General features: G+C 49.0%; 1 protein-coding gene across 1 annotated transcript in view; it reads right to left on the bottom strand.

Annotated features, from left to right (window-relative positions):
* ADAM12 (ADAM metallopeptidase domain 12) overlaps nucleotides 1-16,015 on the bottom strand; it is a 307,846-nt gene that overhangs the window by 28,706 nt on the left and 263,125 nt on the right. Inside the window, exons 12-14 of the mRNA XM_012655353.1 lie at nucleotides 12,197-12,374; nucleotides 7,486-7,575; nucleotides 5,577-5,772 (exon numbers count right to left, since the gene is read on the bottom strand). Of these exons, the coding sequence (XP_012510807.1) occupies nucleotides 5,577-5,772; nucleotides 7,486-7,575; nucleotides 12,197-12,374 (464 nt within the window). The remainder of the gene's footprint in view (nucleotides 1-5,576; nucleotides 5,773-7,485; nucleotides 7,576-12,196; nucleotides 12,375-16,015) is intronic.

The following is a 16,015-nucleotide window of genomic DNA, read 5'->3' as shown; positions in this document are numbered from 1 at the left end:
AAAGTCTTCGAGTTCTTAATAGTGGAACGCTTAGATGTTTTGCCATTATCAAAAGATAAAATTCAGCCTTTCAGAGGGAATTCTGATATCATACTGTATTTTATAATTATGTAGGAAGTGATGGATTTTAATTACCAGTTTTGTCTTCAGAGTGATATAACTTATGTTTGTAATTGTAGTTTGGAAGTTCCTGATGTCATTATGTCTTTTGAAAGAGAGATGATGGCATCTTGAATTATGCCACAATTTACTCAATCTAATCTTTTAGTTAAAATGATTCCATTATGCAAATGAACTTCTCCAGTTTAGTAAGATCGCACCCTCTCCGTCACTAATCTTCCTAACCCCTGTCACTAACATCCACAGACAAAGGCATTTTTACAGGCAGCTGGGGGCTTCCTGTTCTCCCTGTCTCTCTCTGTCAAGTGGAACTTTGCATTCATCAGAAAATGAAGTCCAAATGAACAAATTTTATCATTTCCTCCTCACTCGATAGGACAAAGAGGAGACTTCCTTGACTTCTAAACAGTATGACTCTTGCAAAAATATCTTTTCTTCCATCTGTGGCCACAGGAGTTGTACGTGATTAATAAATGCCCTGCCCCACGTGGGTCACAATAAACCGAGCTCACTTAAACCAGCCTTGCAGATAAACACGGAGCATTCACCAGCCCATAAAAACAGTCTGGCCAGCTCACCCTGTGTTAAATCACTAAATTCTAGACGGTAATAAAACAGATGAAATGAACATATGTCAGGACTCTTCTGATGCAAATTGTTTGTGACTTTAGACGAGTAAGATTAATTGCCAAGTAATGTTTTCAGTAACTGTGCCAGGGGTTCTGACAAATGACACGGGCGAAAGTAAATCCGCTGCCTAAGGAAACCCAGCCAGCTGCATTTCAGAAGGAGTAAAGGTCAGGTCACATCGACAGAAAGTCTCTGTGCATATTACACTAAACTGGACAAAGAGAGCTGGGCGCCAGCCACACAGTGTGAACTGCAGATAACAGTTATGTATTTGGCATCAACATATCGAGTCTTGAGATTCAAGAAGTGTGGGAGAAGATCAGTGAGAAAAAATTATACTCTTAGCCAACAAGAATATCATCAACCACAGTAACAATCAAAAAAACAAACAAATGAACAAAAGCCCCAAAAGGTATCCTGACAGTGTGTTACTTTGCCAGTGCAGAGTTGCAGGCATATGTTTTGAATTTTCTGTCATCGTATTTGTAGAAAGATTTGGAAGCAGGATTATTCTATTGAAATATAATGCTGGATTGAGAAAAGCCCATTTCAAGAGGGAATAGAGGGTTGGAAGGAAGGGCTCCATCCGGTCAGCGTTTGGGTAGCCAGATTGGACAGTGAACGGCGGACATCCTGACCATAACTGGAGAATTCTGGACGACCCAACACGCAGCCCGGCCGCTGGGGTGCAGATGTCAAGAGCCGGCAGAGCAGCGCACGATGGCTCCTACAGTTCTGAGCACTGCGCTTCCCAGCAGGCCTGCGGTGACCCCAGCGCGAACGTGCTCCAGATCCCGGAGCGTTTGCTGACAGTGGGGAAACGAAATATTGCAAACGCATCCTTGACAGCAAGTTTTCCTTCTCTGAGTCATGAAAAGCTAATTCAAACCAACCGCTGTAACCAAGCATTAAGATGCTCGCAAGCCATCTGGCTGGCCGGGGGCCTGGCCGAGGAAGCTGCCTCTGCCCCCAGGACTGCGTTTGTCCCGGATCGATGCTTCCCAGGAGGACACTGTGATGCAGTCACATCCTGACTCCACTCCGGATCCGGGCAGGAGCACAGGGGCTGTGGGAAGTGTGTCACTCTGGCAGCATCGGGGCTCCGGAGTCAGTATCTTACACAGAGCAGGATGTCAATAAATTCTTAACAAATGAGAGAGTGGGGTGGCGGAGGAGGGTCTCTGCTTTTCAAGTCACAGCCCAAGCTCTGCACAAACAGAAACACCTGCACATCCCTTGGTTGGCCCCACTGTCCCGTGTGCCTTGATCTATGCTGTTCCACATGCTGGACATGTCCCTCCTCTCCCACCCCTGACAAACGGCTACTCCGGGGCAGCCTCCTCCTCCAAGGCTCCTGGCTGGCTGCTCCCCTCTCCCCTGCCACACACGGCCCTCGATCATCTCCCAGCCCTCTGCACAAACCCTGAGCATGTGAGTGTCTTGCTCACTAGGCTGAGGTTCCATGAGCGCAGCTGCATGTACAGATTTTAGATTTACTTGTGCTGGGCACCTGGCCCGGAACTACTCATCATATTAATATACACTGTAGATTACAAGCTATGTTAGGCGGTGACAATATGCACCCGGGGCAGGTAGGTGGCCATCCCCATTTTACAAATGAGGCACAACAAGGTTGAGCAACTGGTTCAAGTTTGCCTGACTAGTAAGTGGTCGATTCAATGCCTATGGCCCCCAAAAGGTCCACATCCTAATCTGGAACCTGTGAACACCCTGCCTTACATGGCGAAAGGGACTCTGAAGATGCGATTACGTGAAGGATCTCGAGATGGGAGGCAATCCTGGGTGATCCGATATAATCCCCAGGGGCCTTGTAAGGAGGAGGCAGGAGGGTCAGGGTCAGAGGAGACATGACTACGGAAGCAGAAGTTGGAGAGAGAGGGGTTTGAAGAGGGAGGAAGGTGCTGGGAGCCAAGGGATGCAGACAGCCCCTGCAGGATGGACCAGGCAGGAAACAGCCCCCTCCCCGCCACCAGAGCCTCCAAAAGCAACGTGGCCTGCCAACATCTTGATTTTAGGATTTATGGCCTCCAGAACTGTAAGATGATACATTTGTATCGTCGATGCTACTAAGTCTGTGGTAACTTGTTATGGCAACCACAGGAAACTCATACGGGGCCCTCAAACTGGAAACCAGGCAGCCACACTGGTACGGGGGGCGGGGGGGAAGGCGTGCGCTGCACCTGCAAAGGGGTGTGACAGGCTTGTCCTAAGAAGCTGCCTGGCTTCGAGGGCCCCACAGCCTGGGGCCTTCCGTGTCCCGTCTCCCAAGGCAGTCTGCGTGGTGATTGGAAGGACTGAGAAGGGACTGTCAGAGGCAGACTGAAAGCCAGGGAGTCACAAGCCTGAGGTGGCCCCCAAGGCCGGTCCCCGTGCTGTGGCTTCCGGGAACTCTGAGCAGCCTCCCGGAGGAAGCCCTCTTCACCAAAGCACGCTGTTACCCATGGGCGTTTGGTGCTATGGGCAACTCCCCACTGTGACAAACCACCACTGCCCAGGCAAAGGCCTCCCCTCTGACGGGGGGGGGGGGATGGAAGAGAGAAGGGCTGAACCAGGAGCTCCTGCGGCAGCCCCCTCCTCAGGAAGGAGACGCAGCTCCCAGGGGGTCAGGCCTCCAGCCCCAGCCTCAGTCACAGGGATCGTGAGAGTTCAAAGCAGGCGACTTCCTGTGGCTCTTGCTTTCGGAAAGCTCCGTCTGGGCCAGGTTGCCAGTCTGCCTGCCTGTCTGCAGCTCTCTCTCTGGTCAGACAGTTTGAGGACTAGTCCGATGAGATAATAAACACCAGCCTTGGTCACCATGAATCAGAGGCGCACGGCCAGCTGAGTCACACGGTGCCGGTGGCTCGGACAGAACTGCCAAGTTCCATCTGACCTCACTTTGGAAACGGGGCCAGATGTTCTGACACAGCAGGGCAGTAACGGACACATTTCACTCCAAAGGCTCCGAGTGCTGGGCGTGCTCTGGCCGGGGAACGTCCTTGGAAAGGAGCATCCTAACGGCCCCCGTAACCCAAGAAGGGGAGATTACTGCCTTTGGAGAAGGGCCGAGAAGGGGACAGCCACGAGGGATGCGTGAAACCAGGAAGATCTGGCCTGCAGCAGTAGCCACGCCCCCAAAGTGACCTCACTTGGCTAAAAGGTGGCTGAAGTCACTAAACCAAACAGAGCCTGTGCAACATTTAACATGTGTACGGTGAGTGCCTACTTAGTGCTTCTCATTGCAATGGGGTCCTCCTGTCCCCTGCTTTGCCGAGAGGACCTCAAGGCTCCTCATCCCACCTGCCCAAGTGCGTCCACGAATCCGAGGAGACAGGAAGAACTCAGAGGGTCAGACACATGGAGCCGCGCCAGCGCCTGTTCCCCGCAACCAGGCTGCTCCCTCCCCTCAGCAAGCTCCAGGCACAGAGGGGCATCGTTGCTGGCAGGGGTGGTGGGGTCCCCAGGGAGACCCAGCCCCAAGAAATGCCCGTCCTGTCCTCCAGGCTTGGCTGATGCTTTCACAGCACATTTCAAACCCGAGCTTCGTGGTTTAGTCGTCGGCTCTAGTTTACCTCCCTCCTCACTCCTAGAACCAAAACCTTGCAGCAAAAGTCTGGCAAAGGTTGGGATCAGGTTTCCCTCCCCTAGAGATCCTGCCTGCGCTTGCCTGGGCCCGGCTACCACCCTGGCCTTGCCAGGGCTGGGGGCTCTGGCCAGGACTGAGGTCGCTGCTGCAGCCAGCAGGACGGGGGAGCGAACAAAGGCCTCTGCCACGTTGCCACGAGACAGAGAGTGCGTCGTAGATAGCGTGGGCCACGCTCTTGGAAACACTCTCCATGGATTCACAGCCACAAGCCTGGGAGCTGGAGACAGGTATCGGACCCCAGTGGCTCTGGGGTGTCGAGGCCTTGGGCCCTGGGTTTGGGCCTGGGGTCTGACCCCATAAGGTGGGGCACAGAGGGGAGACACATGCGGGGGGCTGGTTCTTCCCCCTTTTGCATCTGAGCTTCTACCTAATTTTAGAGCTTTGGGGGAACTTTGAGACCTCACTCCTGGGGTGACTGCACTGTGGGAGGTGCACACGGGTACTGGGTGACGGTGACCTGGGTTCAAATCCCAGCCTGAAGACCTTGGGAAACCGACCCTGGTTTTGCAGTTTGCGCTTTACCTTCTGTAAAACCATAGTCGTCGTCCCTGCCTCTGGGAGGCTGTTGGAGGGTGGAAGAGTCAAAACATGCCAGGCGCCCAGCACGAGCTGGCGGAGTGGTGCACAGACGGTCTCTCGTTGACCCTGCTGCCTGCCTTCCCGTCCAAGAGCTACTGGCTGTTCCCAGTCCCTCCCGACCACAGGCCTCCTCGTGTGTCAGGTGCAATCTGGAGCCTTCCCCAAGGAGCCCTTGGCCCTTCCACCTGCAGTGACTTCCTGGCACCCTCAGCCCTTGGTTGGGGTCCTTCTTTGAGCACAAAGGAGGGTTACCACATCCTGAGTGGCGGTGGGAAGTTCCATCCATCTGTCTGTCTGACTACACGCTAAGCTATCTGAGGGCAGGTGTCGTGGCTGATTCACCCGTGTCATCCCATGGGGCATACAACAGGTGCTCATGCCTCTCTCGTTAGACTGCGCCAAGCCCCTCATGGGCAGGCTCCAGGCAGCGCCCACATCTACCCATCCTGTGCCCAGCATGGCCCCAGCCCCTCCCAGGGAGCCGATCACTCCCGACTGAACACTCTGGATGCCGTGTGGACAATGCCCCCCAGGGGTGAGCGTGCCCCACCCCCCCAGGCCCGCCAGTGCCTCTCCCAGTGTCGAGCAGGTGGCAGCCACATACCTGGTCCCCAGAGAGTGACGCACTGCTGCTCGTGGGTCTGGCAGATGCCGTTGTAGCAGTAGCCATCCACGCCCTGGCACGGGTGCCCATCATGCAGGTACACGTTGGCTGGGCAGTGCGGACCGGCCCCCGTGCAGAACTCTGGGAGGTCGCAGGAGTTGCTGGAGCCCCTGCACGCTGTCCCCGCAGGCTTCAGCTGGAAGGAGAGGGCCGTTGACAGCACGTGCACCCGGGAGAGGCAGCAGCAGCTCCCAGCAGCACTCCCGGGAGGGAGGCCTTGCCCAAAGGGAAGGTTTCGAAGGAGTCCCTTTCACAGCGGAGCATGCTCTGTGGCTCTGAGGTTCACCTCTCCACTCTAAGAGGGGGTGGGTCAACCAAGAGCCGCCTCTTTTTAATGTCATGCAACATGGGGGTTTTCTGAGGAGTAGACGGGCTGGTCCCTGGCACCCATCACCTCAGAGGAAGGAGCATGAGGGAGGGTTGGTGGCTGGGCTGGTTGATCTTAAGAAAAGGGTCTCTGGTTATCAGCACCGTCACACGGTCAAAGATGACATGTGTACTTTTAAAGTGTTAGCCTCTGTGGGCAAGTTAACAGAAATAATTTCGAGGCACAATCACAATAGAAATTTCACTTCATCATCAAATGATAGAACAAGAGCCCTCTCTTTAGCACTGTGGGGAGAACTAAAGAAGAACGAGGGAGAGGTAAAGGGTGTTAGAAGCCATCTGACCAACACCTCCGCTTCTTGTGGCTGGAGAAATTAAGGCTCAGAGTGGCTTCCCTGAGGCTACACAGGCGGGGACCTCCCCATGTCCTGGGCTTGGTTCCCTGAATACTCCTCCAAGGGAATGAGATAAGAACCCTGCTGACTTCTGGAAGGTCTGGAAGTTAAAAGGAACTGTTTAAAAGTTGTAACATAAAAGTGGATCACACCCTGGCATTACCACCTGGTCCTTCCTCCCTCCATGGTGAACTTCTGTGGCCATCCCCTGGTCACAAGCTCAGCTTTCCTTCCCTCCTTCCCTCCAACCCTTCTAGCCACCTTCTACCGCCAGTTGCTGGGTGCCAGGGAGTGCCAGCTGCTTGTAACACTCCCCGTAAGTTCATCACCATTAGGAAGGGGAAGGAGGGTATTCTAAAGCCAAACATAAAACATTATAATGCACTTCTAAATTACCATGCTTGCATGGGGTAGCTAAGAGGGAGTTTCCTGTAAGTAGAGGGCCAAGATCAATTGCTTAATTAAAAAGAAATAAAACTCTACCCTTGGAACCTTTGAATCAAAAGCCCAGGCTTCTACTCTGTCAGATATTAGCTCTGAATAACGAGACGCAAACAGAACTGCCAAAACAAATGCAGTCTCAGCAGCAAAAACGGCAAAAGTATAAAACTGCCACTCTTGGCTGGGCTGGGTTAGCCGGCACCTTCTCTTGGGAGGACATTAAGATCAAGTTGTTTATACAAAAGCCCTGGAACGAGCCGCATGGTTTCTCAGCCCAGCAGGCAGGGGTTCCCGGGATCAAGAAGACACACTGGGGTGAGGCTGAGTGACAGCGGGTGGGGACTGTTCACACGTCGCTCTTCTTGTTAGCACGGTAGGACCACACGTGCCTCCGAGAGCAGAAATGGAACATTTAACGTTGAGCTGGAGTTTTATGGCTGGATGAGTTTTCGGCCCATAAATAAATAATTTATCACAGATGACTAGCAATTAAAATGTGCATTCCACCTGAAGATTGGAAGATGAAAATTAAGGGTGGATACACCAGCTTGTGTGAGGAGGAGTGATGGTTAGCACGGGGGTGAGTGCTGTGAATCGCTCTGCCATATTGCTTCCCCTGTACCAGATTTGAACCGCCTGCACCTGTCGGTGACCTTGGGGTCAAGTTGCAGCCCCGGTGAACTCACCTGACAGTCCTCGCAGCACAGCCCATGTGCGCACACAGCGTCTGGCTTCAGGGTACAGGTGGTGGCGTTGCAGCAGCGATTCGTACATTCCTGGGGAAGGCAATGGGATCTGTTTGACAGGGTCACACACAGCAACTACTCACTGAATGCTAATGTTACACCTTAAATGACTGCAGAAGGGAAGAGAGACCAAGAGGGCCCAGCTCCTGAACTGAACACCTGCATGCCTAAGGACTATCTTCATCTGTAAGAAAGCAAAGCTCTGTTAAGTGTTTATGAACCACTGGGCCTGTGGGTCCCTGGGAAGAGTTGGGAGCACACGAGCCTTTGGGAAAGAGCTTCGGTCAGCAGCAGAGGGGTCTCTGTGCAGGTCTCACTGCAATGAACTGCGTCAATCAGGGGCCCCAGAGGACTCTGAACTTGCACATTCAAATATATACAGAGATGCATACAATCTTTACTCTTCAAAAACTAACCCTTTTGATCTAGCACACGAAGTCAAATCAGTTGTGTTTGAACCACAATTTCTTGCAGTCCAACTAAATCGCTGTGGATGAGACCCTTGCTTGGCACAGGGCAGCTATCTGGCCTGACAAGGCCCCTGAGGATCAGAGATGGACACTGTAGTGACCAAGTGGCCAGAAGGAGGTCTGCTGTGTCCACTGGCTTGCAGGGGATTTAAGCAGATCAAACCTTAGATGGATGGTTCTCTCTGAAACAGAAGTGGGAGAGGAATTAACTGCTTTATTGTGATGCGCTTCGCAGGGACCCATTTTTCTCCAACAAAAAGAAATGAGAGATTGACTTCTTCTTAGCTCAATGCAAGGCCCACAAGCATTTATCTTGTGAATTTATGAAGTCTGCACATTTTCGAGCATTCCACTAATTTGGAGTTTACACATCTTAGAAGAAACAGTAATTATTGAAAGATGGGATGGTTCATAGAGTGTTTAACAGTGCTTAATTTATTACTGTCCTTTCATTCAATATATGACGTACTCTAAAAAATGTATATGCTATTGGGTAATGGTGAAGCTAATCATATACGAATTGAATCATATACTCCTGAAAACCATATTTTTTTGAATGGTTTTATTATTCAAAAATTTGAATTTATTTATTTGTATCATAAATGCAATTAATAAAATTTTGTCAACAATCCAGAAGATTTACGGCAAACCCAGATACCCGAACTGTGCTCTGTGTAAAACTCTATGAATTATGCTCTCATCTGCTTTACCATTTGCTCCTATCAAACACACTTCCAAAGTCATTACATTTTAGAATTGTTTGAGGACTTTATAAACATCCGGAATGTGTAATATATACAATAAGATAAAACTGCCAACCAGAAGTCATAGCTATAACTTTCAGGACAGTAAGAGTTTCTAACTCACAGACTTACAAATTCTAAAAAAGTTCAGGAACTTGTTTAGTTTTTTCGAAAAGCCCATTAATTGTATTTTTCATCAATGCCATCAAATGCACAGTAAAGCTGTCCTGCTCCTTTTAGTCTAAATGGCTCTACTAAGGACGCATTTGCCAAATTGCAGATTTCCTTGAAAATCTATGTTAAATCAGACTTCCTAAATCTAGGTCTTAAAATCCTTTAAGAACTATCTCCCCTTCCCCCTCAAATCACCAACTAATATAAGCAGCAGCTCAAATGGAAACGCCACCAAGCAGAATGGCTTTGACTTCAAGAGGGATTGATAATGTGAGGAAGATAACTAAGTTTAAAAGATATTTGCAAGCTACTGGCATCCTACTGACTTTAAACAAGGAGATAAGGCTGCTTTCCCAATGCTGTTAGCTAGAAGAATGAGTGAGTTGTCAGGATATCCTTATGTTGATATAAATTCACTGCCCTGTCCGGGGAGCCTTCAGCAATCACTTGCCTTTAAACTATCCAGAGTCTATTTCTTCTGCAGTAACATATTTCTCAAAAGAGACAAATTCTTCATCTGGTGATACATTTATTATTTTAGTACTCAATAGAGAAGTCTGACAGAGCCAATGAATACTAAGTCTCCAAAGAAGAAAGAATAATGAAACCATTAAAGAATTCTCTGCAAAGCTCTAATTGTCATTCTCATATAGTGGGTAGTAGACGTAGATTCCTAATCACAATGAACTGGGATAAAACTACGATGCATCTTCTTGAAAATAATGCAGACGATTTCTGGGAGTGAGGGAGAAGCTGCATCCTGCCGGGTGCTGACCGAGGCTGTTCTGATGCCCTGCACACACTGCTCTCTGATGTGGTGAGTCTCTCTGTGGGCCAGGGCATGCGTGCGCAATCTCATGCAGAGGTGTGGCAGATGTTGCCAGGGCCTGAGCACTAGGCAGGGGGATAAAGAGCCCAGACTAGCAGGTATGGCTGAAAGTCCTGGTCAAAGCAGCCTGGAGATGGGACATGGGCTGTCAGACCAGCCAGACATGATACGAGCTTGAACCTTGAACAGCAAAATATAAAAAGTGATGCAAAAGCCTTGTCCATTCTGTAGACTAAGGGTTGCTTAAAAAAAAAAAAGCTCATCCATGACTTTGAAAGGTTTCTTGGAAGGAAGAAATTTAGATGAGGGGAATAAGAGTTATCTTCAAATATTAAGAACTTATCCTAGGAGATGAGGACTTCAACCACAGAAGAACAAAGTGGAGACTTACATGCAGGTGGAATGTGGCTCTACATAAGGAAGGCATTTGTAATAATCAAGGCTATCTTACAATGCAACATCCTACCTGGGGAGACAGTAAGTACCCTGTCAAAGCCACATGACTCCTTCATAGAGATAAAAAGAGAGGATCAGAACATGAGTGGATGGCAAATTTTAGGAACTCAAGCATTTGCTGACATTGATGCTGGCGGTGATGGGGTTAATGGTCATGGTGGTGATGGTGGGAGTGGTGATGGTAGCTATGGAGATGGTGGTGGTTGTGATGATGGTAGAGGTAGGGGTAGTAGCGATGCTGGTGTGGTGGTGGCGGCGGCGGGGGTAGTGATGATAGTGATGGTGGGTGGTCCAGGTGGTGGTGGTGACTGTGGCGATGGTAACCACGGTAACATTAACAATGATGGTGGTGGATGGTTCAGGTGGTGGTGATGATTGTGGAGATGGTAACCATGGTAACATTAACAATGGTGGTGGTGATGGTGGCAGGGAGGCTGCTGCTGCTGCTGCTGGTGGCATACGGAGCAAATGACAGCTAATGGAGTCATTCCAAACCTGCTAGTTCATGGCTCCATGAAGAGCTGTAAAATTTATTTAGATTAACAAACAATTATAAGTTCAAATCAAAGACAAACCATTTTAAGTCAAGGGGGCCTCTCCTGAGAAATATGTGTAATTTAAACAAATTTCATTTTTTTCTTTAACTAATTAACAAGGCCTCCGAGGAATTTCCTCTTTGCATACCCCAATCCCTGATGGTTTTAAGTGTTCCTCCACTAATCTTAAAAACAATTTGTGTAACCCCATAATTAGGACTCACCCTTACACAGAAACCCCTCCCTGCTCATTGTGGCAGAATTAAACACCTCTGCAGACAAATGTCATTGTCACAGATAAGTTTGATAAAACCACTTCCGTACTCCCCTACCCCCACCCAATATCTATATACCTTCAACATTCTTGCGGAAACTGTCAGATGAAGACGATTCCTGCAGGTATGGAAAACCTCAGAGACTTGGAGGTGGGGATATGATGAGGGTTCTGTTAACCACTTGTTTTTCCGATGAACACAGGAATACAGGGGATGCTCCAGGGCCTCAGCACAATTTCCCTTCCGTCCTGGATCCCTCTTTCAGAGCAGCCCTCTGAGACGCGCTCTTCCTAAGCGCTCATTAAGCCCACCTGTGAATTTAGCTGAGCCCGCCTTGAACTTGTTGTCTACCATTTCAGCTTGCAGAAGCTCTTGGGGAAGGAATCCCATGTGTAGACCACCTGCTCTACCAACTACTCGCTTTGATCTATTTCTAAACACAACCCCCTCCAAACTTCGAGGGGGCACCTGTTTTACTAGGAGGTCTCATTGGGTCCTTTCTTTTTCCTTCTCGAGATTATTCAGAGATTAAAAAGTGGCCGTTATAATTTTTATGTTGATTAACTTTATCTTGGGCCTAATAGAAACAAGAACATTTCCTGATATTGGCTGGAAAAGAGGAGGAAATAAGCCCTGTGCTGGATAAAACCGTCCCCTGGTTTTGCTCAATGCTCCTGAAAGCTCCGAGCGGGAGAAGCAGCCGCCTCTGAGGCTCAGGTTGTGCAAACGGAGGCAGCTGTGGCAGCGAGGCAGAATTTCCACTTGGGAGGAAGCTCTTGGTTAAATATGAATGCTGCTTATTCAAATTCCCCTCTAGTCGCACGCCTTGCAAAGAGAAGGAAGCGGTGCTTATTAGCTACTTGAAGCTAGAATTCCAAGGCTTTCTCCTCTGCCGATCTCCAAGCTAAATGCTTTTTGATTGTTCTTATCCTCATCTTGCCAAGGATGTTGCACCCTTCAATAGAGAAGATTTTTTTTTTTTTTTATCTTTTTAAACCAAGTAAAACAACTAATTCCATGCAATGGTTAAAATTCCAGAAAGCCACCCTAGCTTGTGGGCCTCATTCAAGGTGGCCATACAGGGGTTTTCCCTCCTATTTCTAGAACTTTCATCCTGCTGTACAATTTCCCCAAGTTCTCACCGACATCCAGGACGCGGCTCTCTTACCTCCGGCTCCCCACAGTCACACTCCTCTCCTTCCTCCACATATCCGTTCCCACACTTCTGGCCCCCGAAAGACTGCTTGACTTCCGGCAGGTTGAAGAGGCACATCCCCATCCCCTTCTCCAGGCTGGTCTCCAAGTCCTTCCTGCTGCAGCTGCTGAACACCATGGGAAACGGGTACCTGAGAGAGGAGAGTCCGGAACAGCGAGTCGTCAGGGGGCAGAAAGGCCCTTCCTGCCCTTGCTGTGTGCACTGGCTGTATCTGCCCAGGTGCCCCCTGTTAGTCCCAATGAACGAAGGCTGGAACACGCAGCGTGAAATGAGGCACATTCAGCTACATCCCAACACTCACTCCTGTACGAAGCCAACGCCCCTGATGAAGAAGTACTTTATCAAAAAAAGAAATGATCGTTTGATGGTTTCCAAGTCAATGAGTTTGGACAGCCTCATTGTAGACACTATTAATAGCTCTGGGTGAAGTGGTGCAACAGATGTGAATTCTTAGGATCTGTAGCTTGTAGTGTGAACACACGCCATCGTCCTTACTGGAAGGACGAAGAAGAAAACAGTACAAATGACTGTGCTTATAAGCTCCATGGTTCCAGGGACACAAGCTTCCACCATAGGTCAGGTCTGTGAAGGTTAAATCACTGCTTTCCCCTAGCTGTAAGAGAATGGAGGTAGTCTGGAAATGCAGGTCCTGCTCTTGCCTCTAAGTCCCAGGGCTTTCTGGGGGTGTGGCAAAGGCAGCCAACTTCCCAGCAAAGTCACACTCCCTTTCCATGGTCTAGAGGGGCAGCCCAGTGCCTGCTCACCTGGGTGGGCTGCATAAAAAAATCTTTTTTTTTTTTTTTTGAGACAGAGTCTCGCTCTGTTGCCCAGGCTAGAGTGCTGTGACATCAGCCTAGCTCACAGCAACCTCAAACTCCTGGGGGCTCAAGCGATCCTCCTGCCTCAGCCTCCCGAGTGGCTGGGACCATGCGCAACCATGCCCGGCTAATTTTTTCTATATATTTTTAGTTGTTCAGCCAATTTCTTTCTATTTTTAGTAGAGACAGGGTCTCATTCTTGCTCAGGCTGGTCTCGAACTCCTGAGCTCAAACAATCCTCCCGCCTTGGCCTCCCAGAGTGCTAGGATGACAGGCGTGAGCCACCGCGCCTGGCCCTGCATGACTAAATCTTGACAATGGAACATGAGCAAAAGTAATGTAGGTCACATTTTGTTGATGTCATTTAGAGAGTATTCCTTCTTCATGTCCTTTCTTTCCCCTTCTGCTAGCTGAGATCAGCAAATTCCATGGTTTTAGGAGATGGAGGAGCCAAACATAGCATCTGGTCCTGACTTACTCTAAGCAGGGAAACCAGCTGCAGCCTAGAGCCCCAGGGAGTCACATGGAAGGAAAACATGCTTCTAAGATGGTAAGCCACTGAGAACTTGGGGTTTGTTTCCTATAGCAGCTAGTGTTACCCAACACGTACGGCGTGTCTCACTTTTACAAATGCATTTTTCCATGTCTTGAGGCAGCAAGCATTATAAACTGGAAGGTTTTATCACTTAGTGAGGAAGCAGGGCCTGCTGCCCGCAAGCCCAAGTGCCCTCTCCCCATGGAGATGTTTATAGGATGACGTTATAACTGGATCTCAATCAACTGCCCAAACCAACACAAGATGCTACGTTTCCCTAAAGATGGCAGACTAGCCACCATGCAACGGCTGAGTCTGCCACTGCTCCAAGTCAGCCACCCAGGAGAGGGCAGGGAGGGAAGACTCTGGGCAAGGTCAGGTGCATCGTCCTGCTTCCTAGGTGTCGACTCTGCCTTTGAACTTTTGATGATGGCAGAATCACAGTTATTTGGGTGGCATATTCATGACTCCCTCATTTATTCATTTATTCACTGGCTCACTTGAGAAACAGTTTGAGTGGCTACTATATTCAAAGCTAAAGAGGATCCCAAGATATTATAATTCAAAGATGGCCCGTGCCCGGCCCACTGCCCGCTTCCTTGGCCCTTGCCTTGTCCTTATCAGACAAGCCCACCCTCTTGCCCACGGCCCCACCAGCCACTCTCCAAGGCCCCGATGAGACTCCACTCCTCCAGCAACTGCAAACCCTCAGATGCACTGTTCTTTACGTCACATAACTGGAGTCTGCCGAGTAAAATTCCAGTCCAAGGCTTTATCCTAAGTTATTGTTCCTTTCCCATATTGTCATATTCTGGCCACAAAATTATAAATTCTCAAGAGTAGCAATTGGGCAAAAAAATATATATTTTTGTGTAACTGTTGAGTACCTGCTTTAAGCTAGGCAACATTGTGGTGCTTTCTCATAGTAATAGTTTGTCTTTTATACTTTTAAAATTTAAATTTCAAAACAATCCACTGAGACAGGTATTATTACCCCACTTACAAATGAGCAGCAGGGACTCGTTTGAGAGTTCAGTTAGGGAATGACAGAAAACAGATGTGACTAAATCTTTTGATTCCAAGGTCAGTTATTAAAGAACCATTTTCTTTATTACTGACACCACTTCAGCACGGGATTACCTGTAGTGCACTGCTGCAACACAGAAGGTGATCAACAAACACTTGCCGTACTGATTTAAATACAGGGGACAAATCATTCCATGATCCAACATACCCCCAGACCAGTGGTTCTCAAAGTGTGGTCCCAGGAGCAGCAGCACCAGCAACTTATTAGAAATGCACATCCTCAGGCCCCACCCAGACCCACTGAGTCAGAAAAACTCAGGGCAGGGGCCCAGCAACCGGTGTTTTAACAAGCTGTCCAGGCGATTTACTTAATCGATGTAAAATTTACACAACATAAAACTCAACCCCTCAAGCCATTCACAAGGTTGTGTAACCATCACCACCATCTAATTCAGAACGTTCTCTTTACCCTCAAACAAACCCCAAACGCAATATGTAGTCCTCCCTCATTTTCCCTTCTCTCCAGCCCCTGCCAAACACTAATCTGTTTTCTGTCTTTGTGGGTTTGCCTGTCCTGTTCATTGCGTGTAGGTGGAATCATGTGACACGTGGCCTTTGTGTCTGCCTTTCGCTTAGCCTTGTGGTCTCACGCTTCATCCACGCTGTTCCATGTAGCGGTACTTTGTTCCTTTCCATGGCCGAATGATGTTCCCTCGTAAGCAACGCTGTACCACAATTTGTTTATCTGCTCACCCTCGATGGTCAAGGTGATTCCGTTTGTCCACACAGCGTGAAATGAGGCACATTCAGCTACATCCCAACACTCACTCCTGTACAAAGCCAACGCCCCTGATGAAGAAGTACTTTATCAAAAAAAGAAATGATCATTTGATGGTTTCCAAGTCAATGAGTTTGGACAGCCTCATTGTAGACACTATTAATAGCTCTGGGTGAAGTGGTGCAACAGATGTGAATTCTTAGGATCTGTAGCTTGTAGTGTGAACACACGCCATCGTCCTTACTGGAAGGACGAAGAAGAAAACAGTACAAATGACTGTGCTTATAAGCTCCATGGTTCCAGGGACACAAGCTTCCACCATAGGTCAGGTCTGTGAAGGTTAAATCACTGCTTTCCCCTAGCTGTAAGAGAATGGAGGTAGTCTGGAAATGCAGGTCCTGCTCTTGCCTCTAAGTCCCAGGGCTTTCTGGGGGTGTGGCAAAGGCAGCCAACTTCCCAGCAAAGTCACACTCCCTTTCCATGGTCTAGAGGGGCAGCCCAGTGCCTGCTCACCTGGGTGGGCTGCATAAAAAAATCTTTTTTTTTTTTTTTTGAGACAGAGTCTCGCTCTGTTGCCCAGGCTAGAGTGCTGTGACATCAGCCTAGCTCACAGC

The sequence above is a fragment of the Propithecus coquereli genome, unplaced genomic scaffold (genome assembly GCF_000956105.1).
Source record: "Propithecus coquereli isolate 6110/MARCELLA unplaced genomic scaffold, Pcoq_1.0 Scaffold473, whole genome shotgun sequence".
Classification (NCBI taxonomy): domain Eukaryota; kingdom Metazoa; phylum Chordata; class Mammalia; order Primates; family Indriidae; genus Propithecus; species Propithecus coquereli.
Note: the sequence above shows the minus strand (reverse complement) of the source record. Positions and strands in the feature narration are given on the sequence as shown.